The 18,461-nt window shown below is 33.1% G+C and overlaps 1 protein-coding gene across 2 annotated transcripts; it reads left to right on the forward strand.

Moving 5' to 3' along the window:
* The first annotated feature begins 724 nt into the window (after positions 1–724).
* On the forward strand, positions 725–2,443 carry LOC137716293 (dof zinc finger protein DOF3.6-like). 2 transcript variants are annotated; one of them, XM_088691427.1, is made up of 3 exons: positions 725–908; positions 1,105–1,543; positions 1,649–2,443. In XM_088691427.1, the coding sequence occupies exons 1-3, from the start codon at positions 858–860 to the stop codon at positions 2,170–2,172; spliced, it is 1,014 nt and encodes a 337-aa protein (XP_088547553.1). In that variant the 5' UTR covers positions 725–857; the 3' UTR covers positions 2,173–2,443. The 2 variants fall into 2 exon arrangements, with proteins under 2 accessions (XP_088547553.1, XP_068311831.2); XM_068455730.2 differs by having other exon boundaries at positions 727–908; positions 1,105–2,443.
* The last annotated feature ends 16,018 nt before the right edge of the window (positions 2,444–18,461 follow it).

Genomic DNA, 18,461 nt, shown 5'->3' on the forward strand with positions numbered 1-18,461 from the left:
AAAACCATGAAACATGAGGGTAGTGAACTGAGATTTACCCTAAATTAAATACAAGATGGATGTAGAGAACAAGTTGGGTGTAAATAAAATTTCCCTTTTAAAATTTTAGGTTGGTTTATTTTATTTTATTTTTATTTCATGTAATGAGTGCAAATTTAAGGGTTTTTAAGGCAAAAGTGAATAAAAACAATAATTAAAAAAAAATTAGGAATTGATAATATTCTAGTTCGTGGATTAGTCGACACTGATAAAATGCTTGACAATTCTTATACTGTTTAGTCTAGACTAATCTAATTTAGCTTAGTACTTGAAACTAGTGCAATCCCAGCTAAGAAGGTGAACAAGCGGAGCTCAAGAGTACTAATATCGAAAATTAGTCATGTTGTAAAGGTATTAATGCAAATTATTCCGTACAACTCCTAATGAGGAGTTAATCTGATGACTTCACTTGAGGCGGCGATCCCACCACAATGGCTAATTAGATAGTGATATGTAATTTGCTTTACTGTGTCACCTTCTTTCTCTCTGTTCCATGCATGAGCCAGGCAGAGGCAGCAACTAATTGCTTTTTTTTAAGCACTAATTAAATCAGAGTCCACAGCGTCAAAAGAAAACTTAAATGCGAAGAAATTTCATCGACCACCCAAAACCCTAAATATAATAAAACAAAAAGAGAGAGAATGAGGGAATAAAAGTAAAAATATACAAAAGCCTCTCCCTTGCTTTCCTCCTCTCTAGCTTTCTCTTTTCTCTTTTCTTTGTTTCTTGGCTCTGGTATTCCCTTGGTGTGATTCTCCACCACCATATTTCCTAAAGACCCATCAAACTTTATAAAAGAAGAAAAAAGATCAAACACCATGGTTTTCTCATCTATTCCAGTCTATTTAGATCCTCCCAATTGGCATCAGGTGAGGTTTTCTCTAGCTCCAATTTTCCATCAATAACTTCTATCGTCGCCAAAATAGAGAAAAGGGAAGAACAAAATTAAAAGCAAATTAAAAAGATAATTATTCCTATTCCTATGTGATATCTTTGTGAATATACCAGAAATATTTGTTTCTTATGATTAACTCATAGTTTCTTTTGATTTTTATTATCTTGCAGCAACCAAATCATCATCCACTAGGAAGTGCTACTACTGGAAGGGAAAATCTACATGAGCTTCCACCACTGCCTCCACCACCGTCACTAACTCATGTTGGTGGTGCAGCTAATATTGGTGGTGGTGGCGGCCCAGGCTCCATCAGACCTAGTTCGATGTCTGATCGAGCCCGTCTGGCAAAGATTCCACAACCAGAAACCGCGCTCAAGTGTCCGCGGTGTGAGTCCACCAACACCAAGTTTTGCTATTTCAACAACTACAGCCTCAGTCAGCCTCGCCACTTCTGCAAGACATGTAGGCGTTATTGGACCCGAGGAGGTTCCCTAAGGAGCGTTCCCGTGGGAGGAGGATGTCGTCGAAACAAGAAAAGCAAAAGCAACAACAGCAGTAACAGCAGTCGATCCAAATCTCCAGTAGCCACTGGCGATCATATCCAAACAGGTTCCAACTCAATTACCAACAACTCATCAGATCACATGATTGGTAATATTACTCATCATTTTTCAAACCTACCACCGAGTACTCATCAATCACTACCATTTCTAGCATCATCCATACAAAGTCTAGGTCGTTATGGTGGTGCTGGGAACATGGGATTGAACTTCAATGAGATCCAGCAGGAAGAGACTGATCATCACCATCATCATATGGGGTTTCAATTTCATCAGATTGCAGGAGGCAATAATATGAACAATTTAAGTGGTGGAATATTAGGAGGGGGTCATAATAATCAGTGGCGTAATTTGAACTTGCAGCACATTCCATTCTTGGGCGGTACCGCGTTCGAATCATCAACATCAACAGGTTTATACCCATTTCAAACTAGTGATCAAGGAGTCGATAATCAAGCATCAACCCATCCAATGGTTGGGAATAATTCTAGGATTAGTACTGAGCAGTTGCCCCCTCCAGTGAAAACTGAAGATAATCATGGTCCTAGTTTGATGAGACCTTCTTTGGGTACTGCTATTTCACCTGAAATTAACAATAGCCAGTTCTGGGGTGGAAATTTGAATGCGTGGACAGATTTATCAGGACCCAACTCTTCTTCCACAAGCCATCTCTTGTAACTAAGGTCCACGGTGATGAATTTCAAGAATCCTAATCATCATTGCTGATTAGAGGTGGAACCAATTAAGAAATGGTAGGCTTTCTATTTTGTATTTTATTTTGTTTTTATTTTTAACTTTGAGTACTTATGTTGTGCTTGTTGGTATCGTGTATCAGTGTATGGGTTTAATTACATATGTATGGAGTACTTGGTCCTTAATTTGTGTAGCATAGGGTTGTATCGGAACACTATGAGATGATCACTTGTTATAAACCTCTCACGTCTTCTTTTAGCCACATGCATTTAATATTAACCCTACTGCATGAGAAATGAAAATGCAAGAATAATGTCTACTCATTGAATTTATTTATTATATTATGAGTCCTACTATTAATTATGTGCGTACGATTTTGCATTGATTGTAAGTCTCTCTATGTCTCTCTGGTTTAGGTTTTAACTTAAGTACTTGATCTGATCCACATTCCACCATTGCTCTGAAAAGGTTTGCCTTTAGGTCATTCACCAAGCACTGTCTTCAATGGTCTCTCTCTCTCTAAAAAATTTAATGAACGAAAAGTGATGTGTCATCAGGACTTGAGAGAGGGACACTGACTCCACTTCGCCCATTTTCCCAATTCCTGTAAATGTCGCAAATTTTGAACTCCCAGAAAGCTTCTTGTCTCATGTTTTTAAGAGATTCGAATTCAATAGGATGTTAATTTGTTTTCAGTTTTCACCTCAGCAGGAAAACATGTTTACTACATTTAGATTTGTGCGTCAGAGAGACTGATGCATGGGAGGGGGGAGAGAGAGAGAGAGAGAGAGAGAGCATCATTATCATGCATACAAAACAGTACTATATATAATGATTTTGTAATAATAATAAGAATGATAAGGTCAGTGGAAGTACTTATTTGTTTTGGGTGGGTGAAAGTGAAAGTTGACAACTTTGAAGTGAAATATGAGAAAATGCCAAAAATCCCACTAAAAACCATGCATGCAAGTATCCAATTTTCTCAACCAACCAAACCCAAGCGATCAGCAAGTTGTCTACAATATTGTTATACAATGTGCATGAGTTAATTAATTTGTTTTTTCAAATACTAGATAGGTCAAAGAACTATTTTCGTTAATTTTCTTTTTATGCAGCATTATTAAAAGATAGTGAATTCAACACAGAACTTGGGTGCAAGCCTTTTTTAAACACTTTTTTATTGTTTACTACTTTAAAACCAAACATGGTTCCCCCAAACATTCTTCTGAAATTGGGCCAAGAAAATAATAGAATTTGGTCACGTTAGAATATAACAAGATATGATTATATCTCTTCTGATCTCTTCAGAGATCGATGTAATAATTACATATTAGTATTGTAAGCCAAAAGGGTTGGTCATCTTATGAAAAAGAGAGGAATCATGGATTTGCTTTTGTGAGAACCAAGGCTGCCAAGCAATGGACGAATAAAGCAATCCAACCAGAATGCTCAGAAGCAAAAACTCAAAGCAGACACTCTTACTCTCTCTCTCTCTCTCTCTCTCGATATTTGATATTGGTCATGGGACGTAGACTGCAGAAACAGTTATTGTGAGAAGAAAATGAGCATGCATTATGCATATGGGCGGTGGCAAAAGGGAAAGCAAAAAAGAGGAGGAATGGCTATTGATGAAGCCTGATGAGAGACTGAGAGAGGTACGATCGTTTAGGAAGAGCAATGCAACGCAATCAAAGACTAATTCAAAGCATGCAGGGCTCCGAATTCCACGACCTCAATTTTTATGTTTGTTCATTTTGTTGACCCACTCATTGATAAGTGTGAAATCTACTCTCTTTCTGTATTCTTCTGTGCTATTGTGTACGGTGAAGCAGATGGGCCTGCGTTTTATTTTTCCTTTTCACTTTATTCCTCTTTATCACCTTCTGACGTTCTTCTTCTTCCAAATGGGCCATGGTATTATTTGCATTTCTTTTTTATTTTATTTTATTTTTTACATGTGTTCTTCTTTAAAACCTTTAAAAAATCCAATATACTCTTTAGTTAATATATAGTAGTTACTTGCTGCCAGCTGCATATTCAGTTTGAGTTGTTAGTTTGTGCTAGCCTTCGTGGGTATTCAGTTAGAAGTAGTAGGATAGGTCAACAGTTTGCTGGGTTCTCTACAAGTCGAAAGATAATGATAAGCTTAAAACAATATAGTGTTACCCTTAAGCATGCATAACGCCAACCACACTATGCATAAAAGTAGGCCCATCTTTTTGGAATGGGTGGTTCTATTCACACATTCAATTTTACCTCCCACACACCTATTATTAATTTATGTCATTTGATCTTTTTTAATTCATTCAATTTGATGACCGAAAATTAAGAGAAATATGTGGAAGTTAAAAAGAATATGTGTATAGCACCACCCTTTGAAGAAACACAGTGAATATGTTATACCGTTCCTATAGGTCTTTTGACTTTCTTTATTTTATTTATCTATTTATATTTTTTGTGTCATGGGATTTAGTTTTATGTCTACAACCCTTATGTGTAGTCCTACTCTTCTAATTCTTCATTACCCTTGATGTTGTTTATAAAAAAAGTTTATGATTAAATTCAAACTCCTAAAACATAGTAAACAAATTGTTATGATTTTACTAAATTGACAGTCATTACATGTATCACATATCTTATTATCAAAGTATACTTTGCTATAGCATGATCTTTTCTTTTTAACTCTAATTATATATGATCTTAAATATACATGCTGTACTTGCGTCCTTAATTAGCTTTCATTTTAAACTCAGTTCTTTATAATCCGTTGCAGGTATACTCTATGTTTTCTGTAAAACTATCTAAGCAACTTCAGAGTAGTTTGTTTAAGTTTAATTAGATTCCATGCACTCTCATCTGAAAAGTAATTCATCGGTCCCAATTTCTTAGAGGGGGTCCATATGATGTGGAATCCATACTTTTGATATTATATATGTACATTACATATAACGTGCTTTACCAAATTATTTTATCTTGCGGCTTCAATACTAACCTTGCTATGGGTATTTCAGCCATTAGCTATATATAAAATAATATTACAAAAAAAAAACAATAAGACATTTAACTATTTTACACTTAAGTTATTAGAAGAGGTTCTAAGCTCATGTATATTTGATATTCCACACATCAAAGAGCATAAAGAGAGACGTGGGGCTTGAAGGAAAGGCATGTTATAGTATCTCGTCACATCATAGCCATTGTATAAAGTATATATGTGATATAATACTCCACTGTATAAAGTTCTCTGAATTTCAATTGGGAAAAAAAAAGGACATGTAATAGTATCTTGTCACATCGTCGCCTCCATAATATAGCATGATTGTATGTGATGATGGAGTTAGAATTGGCAATTTCTTACACAATTCGTTAACACGATAAGTAAACGACACAGAAAAAACGGGTTTCGGATGGACACAATAACTAATCGGGTCACACGATAAGAACCCGTTAATAACTAATCCTTAATAGGTTAACACGATGGTGACACGTGGATAACCCGTTTCGACAAGTTAAGAAAAATGTTATTTTCATCATTTTAATTTTTTAAACTAATAAAAAAAATTTACTATAAAATATAATAGGCATAGTGTGTGTGTGTATATATATGTATTATTGTATTATTATATTTAAGTTCTATTTATTTATTTTTATAGTATACTATACGCAAAGAGTGAAATTGAAAAAAATTATAAAACACATTAAAAAAATTATAATAATTAATTTAAAAGTGCAAAAAGTGTGAAAAAAATCGACAAACGCTCGTGAGTGCATCCTCTACACTTTGAGGATGGGGACATCGCCATTTCAATTTTTAGAACCATACAAGCCCTCATGAATAGTATATTTAAGGGAGTTCAAAATAAGTAAAATTCATAATAATTAATGTACAAATCTGAAAAATGTGAAAGCATATATAAACGTTCGGGATTGCATCCTCAACCTTGAAACGCAACTCTCTTCATTTTGCACATCCTTAAACATTTGGTAGTTTGTAGTAATGTACTCATGTTTTTGCATTAGGATCTTATTTTGGGGTCTATAATACTTGAAAGACAAATGTTTTTTTTTTTTTTTAATATTTTGATGTAATATTGACGTGACAATGTAATATGCATATACTAATTTAGTATTATGTTTTCCATTTTTTTTAAGTCAAATTATATTTTTCATTTTCATTATTTATTGATTTAAATTTTTTTTTTTTTAACAGGTAACAGGTCGGGTTATATCACTTGATAATTTTAATGGATCAATTTCGAGTCGGGTCATATTACTCGTTTACTTTAACGGGTGTTACACAACACGACCCGTTAAGGTATCGAGTATGTCATGAAAACGACACGAACATGAGAAGCATGACACGAATGTCAGGTCTAGATGGAGCTACATGAAGAAATTGTCCTAGTTCTTAATGATCCTTTGCAGAATGTTGATCGATAATGTGGTAGTTGTGGAGCCAAAAATAATCGAGAAAAGTATGGAGGCGACACATGGATTCTTGGGTGAAAATGACAAAATTACCCTTGAGGCACACCGAAACTCCTACGCACTAACAGTGGACAATCACGACTCAATCAAGGTCAAAAGTGAACAAAATAGGTATTTATTCAAAACATATTTCATCCATCCTCATCAAATCCTCCCCACAAGGTAACCTTCAAATTATTTATTCAAAATATGATTAATTACCTAAATTAATTGATTAATTTCCTAATTAATTAATTTCCTAATTGATTGCAAGATATTATGTATCTTGTAATTACACCCACAAACCACCAAATGTGGCCGGTTCCCACTCTTCTAAAAATTCTCCAAATTTCTCTAAACATTTTTCCCTCAAATTCTAACTTTGGCATTAGAGGTTCTTCAGCCAAAGCATCCCCCCCCCCCCCAAAAAACAAAAAAAATTCATTGTGGGAGCATGAGGTTCTTGGCCTTGACTTAAGGTGTTAATTATTTTGCATGTGCATTTTCGTCCAAGAAGAAGAATGCGGAAATTTGCATCCACAGTAGTTAGCCTTTTATTCTTTTTTTCCTTTTGAGGTGGAAAATTCAGATTACTTTAATTCCCCAATCTGAGAGAGGGAATTCTATAGAATTTCAAATCATGTTCGATTGTCTCACTGTCTTATCATCTTGTTGACAATTACTTTCTTCTACCAGAAGCACATTCTTTTGTGTTTAAATTCTGTTACATCTCATGAGCAAAACGTATTACGTATGTGCATGGAAAGTTCAGTAACATATATACATATTGGACAAATTCGTGTCACTATCTTTTTTACACAATTTTTGACTCATATTTTCTAGGCCCACTTCATAATATGTTTCAACAATTCGATCCGTTTATCTTTTAAGTCTTCTCTCGAATATCATGTCTACCAAAAATCATCCAAATTTGAAATTATATAACCGTTAGATTATTATATTAAGAGTTCAGGGTTTCTTTGTAGAACCGTATTCGTCTATTTTTTCACTCAAATGAATGTCTTAATGATTTTAGTTTTGTCTAATTTTGTGATATATATAGGCCTTTTAAGGGAAATGATTTCTATTTTATTAAAAAAAAAAAAAAAGGGATTAGTTGTGGAACCCACTCTACAACGAACTTCAACGATCTGGACGGTCTATTTTGTAAGCCTCAATTCATAGATTATCCTTGCAAAAATTTAATTCAATCCAAAACCATTTTCCTATTTAATTATTACGATGAAATTTCATTGTTCTTATAGAACAAAATGTTCGTCAATTTCTTGAACTCAAGTAGATATCTCAAATATTTCCGATTGACTAATATTTTTCAAGGATGATCTAAGAGGTGCAATTTGAAAAATAAACGGTTCGGATCGTTGAAGTTCGATGTGGTGTAGGCCCCACAACTAATCCTCATTTTATTACAAAAAAATAAATTTTTCTTTCCTTAAATACTTCCTATATTATTTTTTTCGGAAATGGATCATCTCCGGATCCCTTCCTCCTAATCCATCAAATCCGGGGATCTGGACCATTAAAATTTGATCCAACGGCTACAAACAGGGGATACACTTTAAAAGTTTCAATAACTTTAACCGTTGGATCAAATTTCAATGGCCCGGATCTCAAACTTAGTGAATTAGGTGGAAGAGATCTAGAGATAATCCCTTCCTTTTTTTTTTTGGGAAAAGTAAAATTTCTCTCTCTCTCTCTCTCTCTCTCTCTTTATATATATATATATATATATATATATATATATATATATATATATATCACAAAGGCATATATTAACTTCTTTTGATAATCCTAAATTCTTGATCCTTTTTACGGATATAGAAAAGCAAGCGGCCGGTGTTCCAATTAATAATAACACGTACCATGTGATATGAAAGGTTCCAAATCGCCCAATACAATGAGAAATTTTTCATTATAATTGGAACATGAATGGTACATCATGTGTTTTTATATAAGTGGTAAGAAATTTTATCCTTAAAGTTATTAACTTTTTAACACACATATCCCACTGTTTATATAGTAACACGTGGTGTATTATCCCGTATTCCGGTCATATTGAAAAATTGGGCCAATACACCGACAGTTCTTATCTTAATGACAGCATGTTTGCAGAGAAAATTTTCATTGTGACCAAAACACAAGTGGTACACTATGTGTTTTTATTTAAGTGGTGGAAAATTTTATTTTTTAAGTTATTAACTTTTTAATACACATATCCCAACATTTGTATAGTGACACATGATATATCATCTCATGTTCCGATCACATAGAAAAATCTCTCATATTTGTGGAAAGTATTTCTTAAAAAAAGCAATTGATATTTATGATGGCACGTTTGGTTGGTGGATACAAACTGCAAAGTTTGGGGAAAGAGATCCTCTCCACTGAATTAAATGATCCAAACTTTTGAAATTTCATCAAACAACAAAAAATTATTATAGTTTTTAAGAGATCAAAATAGGTGGACCATTGAATAAAATTTTAAAGATTCGGATCACTTGATCCGATAACCTTGGTGAAAGAGATCCGGAGAGGACCTCTTTCCCAAGTTTGGGATGAGTAAGAATTTCCTACTCATGTTTGACAAGCACACTCATGAGAACGTGATACTTGTGCTTATATTCTTAGGGAACTCTATTTGTGAACCAAATAGTAGGCTTTTTCTATTAATACTTCATTCATGGACTTCGATATATATAGACTACAGTTATACGGTAGTGCTATCCATACATTTATTTTTATTTCTTACACGTTCCTTTTAATTCCTGGTCATCAGATCAAATGAATTGGAGAAGATTAATGACCAAAAATTAACAAGGATGTATAAAAGGTAAAAATGAATATGTGACAGCACTATCTTGTTTCTATATAAATTGTTCTCTTTTCAAACTACAAAATATATGTCATCAATTATTTACTTTATGTTTATTTCTGCGGTCTAGCAAGAAAACTTTACTTTGCAGTCTGGCAAAAAAACTTTACTCTAGTTATGTAGCTGTGATTTAAGTTCTATGACATTTATAATGAGCCAGTTACTACATGCATATAAATGTAATTACTTTATTCAATCAAAGTGCGACAGTTTTTGTTTTGTTTTCAGGAAGTGTGAGTGTTTAGGAAATACGAGTCTTTGCATTTAGTTTTTGTGCTTTTATCTACATTTAGACTATTCTAATGATTAAAACATACACAGCAACAATAATTAAATTTAGTCTTTTTAAAAGAAAAAATGGATTTTCTTAGAATTCCCTCCCCATATTTGGATCTAAACTATATATTAATAGAATTCTATTTGTCAAATTCAATAAAATTACTATTATACCCTTTTATACAAAACTAAAAGAAAATATTAGAAAAGAGAAAAATTGGACATTATAGTAATTTTACACAAATAAATTTTTACTTTTTTTTTTAACCTCACAACTGTGCCATCTTAGCAATATCTAAACTCACTCTCTCTCTCTCTCTCATTTGCACCCACCCACATCTACTTTTTTTTCCCCACTTTTTCTAACTTCCCCAATCCACCAATTTTTTTTTTTTACATAAATTTAATTTAATTCTTTTTAAAATTTTAAAGGGTCATTGTTACGGTCCTTGATCAACTTAATTGTTAGACTAAAACCTTATTTGTTTAAATATTTTGATCAAGGTCCTTAACATCATTTAAGATATTTAACTCATGCATTATGCATTTAATGTCCCACAAATTATGAAATTTAAACAAATTCAAATAATATTTTCAAAATATAATAAATACTTAAAAATATATATTAGAGTAATATTGTCCTTCACAAAATTACAGCAAGAAAATAATCTACCCACATAATTATTAACATATTTTAAAAAATAACTACTGATATATTTTGAAACATAAAATAAATACATACAATTAGCATGGGTACATTTAGCACAATTGAAAATGGATACAAATAAATTTAAAAAAATATGGGTACAAATACAAATTAAACTTTAAAAAACTATGGGCACAAAATGAAATTAATATATGGGTACAAATTAAAACTGAGAAAAAATTGGTACAAATTAAAAATGGGTTGCAAATTAAAAATGGGTACAAACTAAAAATAAAAATATATGATAAAAAATTTAACCATAAATATAAATATACCAAATGTAACATTTATAATGTCACATCCCGGCCCGGGCGGCACCACTTCCCGGGCCCGCTCCACCACCGTAGCACGATATTGTCCGCTTTGGGCCTCGACCACACCCTCACGGTTTTGTTTTTTGGAACTCACGAGCAACTTCCCAGTGGGTCACCCATCATGGGATTGCTCTAGCCCCCTTCTCGCTTAACTTCGGAGTTCCTACGGAACCTGAAGCCAATGAGCTCCCAAAAAGCCTCGTGCTAAGTAGGGATGGGATATACATATAAGGATCACTCCCCTGGGCGATGTGGGATGTCACATATAATACTAAATGAATATATTTAGAAATAAAAAAATATTTTATTATTAAAATAATTAATGATGTTTATTAAAACCTAAGGACCTTGATCAAAAATTGAAAAGGAATAAGGTTTTAATCAATGGAGTAGTAAAAATAGAGACACGAACCTAATTTCTCCAATTTTAAATCACACACATAGTGTGTACTGCATCTAGTCTCTTGTATTAAAAAGAATGGATTTTCCGAACTGACGTTCATTAACTACTGTTTTCTATTCGCTAGAAATGTTCAAATAAACAATAAAGGATTATAACTACATTTTTCATGTTTCAAGCTTGAGCTGATTTCCAAAATGGACCATGAGGCTTCAACTTTCTCACATTACACCTTGAGATTTTGAAATTGTATCAACTTATACCTTTTATCTCTTAGAACATTCATTAAATTGATGAGTATTTTGTCATTGTGTGCAAATGTGGTTTACACGATAGCCAATATAAGAGTCTCAAGCTTACTAGGCCATCAATTAAAAGAAGTATCATACACTTAATTAAACTGAAGGCACAAATTGATGGAATTTCAATACCTCAAGATGTAATATGTAGGCCTGGCAATTCCTGACACGATCTGATAACCCGACACGACACGATACGAAATTAACAAGTGTTCGGGTCGACACGATAACGAATCGGATCGTTATCGGGTAACCCGATAAGCACATGTTAAGATAACGGGTTGGTTTGGGTATACACGTGGGTAACACGATACACAATAAGCAGAATATTAATTTAATAATTTTATAACCCTACAAAAATACTATATATATATTAATTTAACAATTTTATACCCCTAAAAACTATAATAAATATATATATATATATTAAATTAACTATAATAATTATATATATATATATATATATTAAATTTTAAATTAAATTTTATACCCCTAAAAACCATAATAATTAATATGCATCATGCCGCTCTTTGAAGAAAAAAGGAGAGAAAAATGAAAATTATAAGAAAAACTGAAAATGAAACAAAAAAGAGAGGGAAAGATGGGACCTAGTGGTATTTTCAATTTTGTTTGCTACTAGTAGGGTGGGTTTTTCCATCGTGGTCTCTCAAGTGCGCACTTGTTATTGTTAGGATAAAATCCGACAGTTGTGTTCCTGACACGTGTACGTCATTTACCTCACTCTCCTTTTTTTTTTGCTTCAGAAAATTTTCATTGTAACGGGAACACAAATAATACACCATGTGTTTTAATAGAAGTGGGTGAGAAATTTTATTTTTTTAAGTTGAGAAATTTTATTTTTTTAAGTTATTAACTTTTTATCACACATATCCCATTATTTTTATAATGACACGTGATGTACTACTCCGTGTACCGGTCAATTGTCACATCCCGGTCTCCCGCCTTGAGGATATTGTCCGCTTTGGCATTCCTGGCCTGGACTAGGTCGCAGACACCAGGCTACCGCACGGTTTTGTTCTTATGGCCGAGTGTTAGTCCGCAGACCACATCTCCCACCACAAAAGGCCTCCTCAAAGGGTACCACCAGGCATGTACATATAAGGCCCAAAGACCACGCCCTCACGGGCGATGTGGGATACTACAATCCACCCCCCTTAGGGAGCCCGACGTCCTCGTCGGCACACCACGGCCGTGAGTCTGGCTCTGATACCAAATTGTCACATCCCGGTCTCCCGCCTTGAGGATATTGTCCGCTTTGGCATTCCTGGCCTGGACTAGGTCGCAGACACCAGGCTACCGCACGGTTTTGTTCTTGTGGCCGAGTGTTAGTCCGCAGACCACATCTCCCACCACAAAAGGCCTCCTCAAAAGGTACCACCAGGCATGTACATATAAGGCCCAAAGACCACGCCCTCACGGGCGATGTGGGATACTACATCAATTATACGTACAAAATAAATATATTTAAATCCAATTAATATATATACACACACACACACACACACACACACCATTGAACTTGATGAAATACGTATTCTATGAAACTAGTTTCAATGATCCAACCGTCAAACATGTTTGTATATACTTCGAGATCGCATTCGTCAAAAATTGCAAAAAATAAAAATTCAGAGATCAAGTAACAGGACAAAACTTTTCGACGGTTATAAAAAAAAATCACGATTTAACGGTTATTTTAACTCTGATTTTGATGATTTTTTACAGTTACACTCCTTGACCCTATATGAATACAATGATTGAATTTGATCTTCAATTTAAAATATTTACACTAGTGGATACCACAAAATCTTATGTTATACTTAATGAACGTATGAATAAACTCTTAAGTGTTAGTGAATCTATTGTTTTGATGGGATACACATTCTACGAAACTAGTTTCAATGATGCAATCGTCAAACAAGTTTGTATTTAATTCGAGATTGCATACGCCAAAAATTGCAAAAAACAAACATTCTAAGATCAAGTAATGGGACAAAACTTTTCGACAGTTATAAAAAGAAAAATCACGATTTAACGGTTATTTTAACTCTAATTTTGATGATTTTTGCCAGCTACACTCCTTGACCCTATATGAATACAATGATTATATTCGATCTTCAATTTAAAATATTTACACTAGTGGATACCACAAAATCTTATGTTATACTTAATGAAAGTATGAATAAACTCTTAAGTGTTAGTGAATCTATTGTTTTGATGGGATACGCATTCTACGAAACTAGTTTCAATGATGCAATCGTCAAACAAGTTTGTATATACTTCGACATTGCATACGCCAAAAATTGCAAAAAACAAACATTCTAAGATCAAGTAATGGGACAAAACTTTTCGACAATTATAAAAAGAAAAATCATGATTTAACGGTTATTTTAACTCTAATTTTGATGATTTTTTACAGCTACACTCCTTAACCCTATATGAATACAATGATTATATTTGATCTTTAATTTAAAATATTTACACTAGTGGATACCACAAAATCTTATGTTATACTTAATGAAAGTATGAATAAACTCTTAAGTGTTAGTGAATCTATTGTTTTGATGGAATACGCATTCTACGAAACTAGTTTCAATGATGCAACCGTCAAACATGTTTGTATATACTTCGAGATTGCATACGCCAAAAATTACAAAAAACAAACATTCTAAGATCAAGTAACGGGACAAAACTTTTCGACAGTTATAAAAAGAAAAATCACAATTTAACGGTTATTTTAACTCTAATTTTGATGATTTTTTACAACTACACTCCTTGACCCTATATGAATACAATGATTATATTCGATCTTCAATTTAAAATATTTACACTAGTGGATACCACATAATCTTATGTTATATTTAATGAAAGTATGAATAAACTCTTAAATGTTAGTGAATATATTGTTTTGATGGGATACGCATTCTACGAAACTAGTTTTAATGATCAAACCGTCAAACATGTTTGTATATACTTGGAGATCGCATACACCAAAAATTGCAAAAAACAAACATTCTGAGATCAAGTAACAGGACAAAACTTTTCAATGGTTATAAAAAGAAAAATCACGATTTAACGGTTATTTTAACTCTGATTTTACAAAGAATGAATTCGATCTTCAATTTAAAATATTTATACTAGTGGATACCACAAAATCTTACGTTATACTTAATAAAAGTATGAATAAACTATAATAATTATATATACATTAATTTAACAATTTTATACCCCTAAAAACTATAATAATTATATATATATTAAATTAAATTTAAAAAATTGATGACCATTGGATCAGCTGAGATTTAATCTCAGCCATCCATAATATAATTATATATATATATATATATTAAATTAAATTTAAAAATTTGATAACTATTGGATCGGCTGAGATTTAATCTCAGCCGTCCATTGTAGGCTATTCCTCTTCTCTCTCATTAACTTAACTCTCAGAGAGTCAAAGACTCAAATCATTCTCTCTGTCTCTCTCGATCGACTTTGACCTCACGCGGCAGCGCCTCACCCTCCTCACGAGCCTCACCTCAGTCTCAAATCAATGACCTCACCGGCTCACCCTCCTCGTCGTCCTCGACCTCTCCCAGACTGTCACCCACACTCAGTCACTCTGTCAATCCTCACTCCTCACCTAAATCGTGACTTCACCGGTTCACCCATTGTCCATACCAGTACCACCCAAATCCAGCTCCTGAATCGAGCTCTCGATCTCAGTCCGCACTCCTCCTCACTGCACAAGGTAAGAAATTCCTGCAATAAACTCAAGGGTTTCTGAATTAGAGCTTTTGGAATTAGGAATTTCTGAAATTAGGGTTTCTAAATTAGGGCTTTTGAAATTAAGAATTTCTGAAATTCAGGTTTCTGAATTAGGGATTTTGAATAGGGACTCTGAAATTTTTGTTTCTGAAATTCCTTCTTTGTTCTTTTTCATTTTAATGGTTTAAGATAGAAAGAGGAGCATGATGAAATTAAACATTTTATGAAGATGTATTTATTCAAATGGAAATTAAGTCAATCAAATTATCAATTTAATTTCTTAATATACAAGCCTACAATCAAGACGATGATGAAAATTTCACAAAACTATAACTTTTGAATATTCTTGTGTGCTAATTAATTGGTATTTTTTCAGAAAAATTATGTTTTTTTTTATATACAGTTTCTACATATTTTTAAATAATATTATGCAACTATTCATTTTGATGGAAATTGCGATTGTATGCTCTCATGATTCTGCACATGAGGTCTTAAACAAAGGGTTACCCAAATAAGGCAACTTTTGGCTATATTTGAATTGTTTTATAAAAAAATGATATTTATGAATTTGAAGAGTAAATTTTGGCTATATATGATAAAAACTCTTATATATGAAGATGCTTATTGTTTAGCGTTTGCCAGTGCAATTGATATGGATATGGGAAATTTGCTTACTATTTGCTTATTGTTTGAGTGCAATTATATATGTGAAATTGAAATAGATATGATATGGTATGAAATTGGTAGGAGCAAGATTTTACAGTTTTGTTTTTCTTTCTTGAAGCAATGTATGTTGTAGAGCAAGATTTTACGAACCTTAGTGATGGAGGGTCAGTGGAAGTGACAATGGGATTACAACCTGATCATGGAAGTGAAAATACAGAAGATACAAATACAAGTCCGGCAAAGAAAAAGGCTAGGGTGATCAAATTAGGTAAGCGAACACTCAGGTCTCCTGTTTGGAAAACTTTCAACAAATTGACTACTATTTTTGAAGATGGTAAAAGTCGTGCTCAATGTAAAGATTGTAAGAAACTGGTAATAGATGATAGTCATCATGGGACGAGTAATATGAATAGACATTTGAAAACATGCCCTGGACAGACTGGTGGATTATTGTCGGTGTCTGAATTCTGTTCCCAAAACTTTGATCTTGTGGTATTCCATAGCTTATTGGTAAAGGTCATCATCAAGCATAATCTTCCTTTTAGTTTTTCTGAATATGAGGGAATTAGGGCTTTATTTGCATATATATATCCTGATATTAAGTCACCATGTAGAAATACAATTAAAGTCTGTGTGTTGAGGATGTTCAAAAATGAAAAACAAAGGCTTCATAATTTGTTAGGCTCAGTTGAAGGTAGAATTTGTTTGACATTAGACTTATGGACCTCGCAACGCACTGATGGGTATCTTGCTCTTGCTGCTCACTTTGTAGACAAAGATTGGAAATTGCATAAGAGAATTTTAAGTTTTTGTTACATGCCACATCCTCATACTGGTATTGCATTATCTGAGAAAATTAATGCATTGGTGACTGAGTGGGGGATTGAGAAGAAGTTATTTTCTATTACTTTGGATAATGCTTCTTCTAATATTTCTTTTGTTTGCATTTTGAAGAATCAATTGAATTTTAGAAGTCTTCTCGTGATGAATGGTGACCTCTTTCATATGCGTTGTTGTGCTCATGTCTTGAATTTGATAGTTCAAGATGGACTTAAAGAAATTGATCATTTGGTGATAGAAATTCGTGAATGCATCAAGTATATAAAGGGCTCTAAGGCTAGGAAACTAAAGTTTTATGAATGTGTTAGACAAGTAAGGATATTGGATTGTATGAGAGGTTTGAGACAAGATGTCCCTACTAGATGGAAATCAACCTATATTATGCTAGATAGTGCAATTTTCTATTGATATGCTTTGATTTATTTAGGGTTGAGTGATTCCAATTTTACTAGTTGTCATTCTTCTTAATAGTGGGATAAAATAATGAAGATTTCCAAGTTTTTTGGGTACTTTTATGAGGTTACGTGCTTATTCTCTGGGACAAAGTACCTTACATCAAATTTATTCTTCCCTAAGGTGTTCGTAATCCAACTTCAAATTAAGGCAGCCATGAATGACACTGAAAGTTTCATGAATAAGATGGGGACTTACATGTACATGAAGTTTGAGAAGTATTGGTTAGAGTACAGTTTGATTTTGGCAATTGCAATCATCTTAGACCCTCGTTATAAATTGCATTTTGCGGATTGGGCTTACACAAAACTTCATGGTGTGAATTCGGTTGAATTTACAAAGGTTAATGACAAATTGAATGATCTTTTTAGTGTGTACTTGGAAAAACTTCCGCATCTTGATAATTCAAATACTCCACTGAATTCAGTGCCTAATCATCAAACAGAATCTGTAGATGTTCTCTTTGAGATAACCTAAGTTTGTTTTTATTTACTTTATATATTTGTAGATTGTAGTATTAGTATTATAAAAGTTTTGATATTATATTTGAAATTGACATGATGCATGATCGTTTATGATGTAGGATTTTGATAATTACGATGGTTCAAGTTCGATTGAAAAAAATTGAATTGCAGAAGTATTTAGAGGATAAAAGAATAGATAGAAAAGTAGACATTGATGTTCTTTCTTGGTGGCAAATGAAGTGTTTTCATTATCCGATACTTTCTCAGTTAGCACGAGATGTGTTAACAATTCACATTTCAATTGTTGCATCTGAATCTGCATTTAGTATTAGGGGTAGAGTACTAGATTAGTATCGTAGTTCATTGTTACCGGAAACAGTTCAAGCTTTGTTGTGCACATGAGATTGGCTATTTGGAAAATGAGGTAATATATTTTTATATGGTATAGTACTATTGTTTTATTTCTTTTCATAATTGCTTTGGTAAACTACTCATAATTTGAATGATTTTTAATGTTTGGTTTTTCTATACTTAGTTTATGCGAAAGAGAGTTTTGACGTGGAAAACCTTACTGAAAACATCATCAACATAACTCTTGAAGGCAATAGATCAAGCCAAAGTTTCAATACAATTTCCTCATGATGATCGATGTAAATTGAGGATTTTGTAAAAGGAATAACATGCAAGCTTTGAGTTCCATTGGCAAGGTT

This window comes from Pyrus communis, chromosome 3 (assembly GCF_041283825.1).
Source record: "Pyrus communis isolate YQ-2024b chromosome 3, ASM4128382v1, whole genome shotgun sequence".
NCBI lineage: Eukaryota > Viridiplantae > Streptophyta > Magnoliopsida > Rosales > Rosaceae > Pyrus > Pyrus communis.

Coding starts and splice junctions, on each gene's coding strand:
- LOC137716293 (XM_068455730.2), top strand. CDS start 858: ATGGTTTTCTCATCTATTCCAGTCTATTTAGATCCTCCCAATTGGCAT. Junction 909..1,104: donor ATCCTCCCAATTGGCATCAG/GTGAGGTTTTCT, acceptor ATTATCTTGCAG/CAACCAAATCATCATCCACT.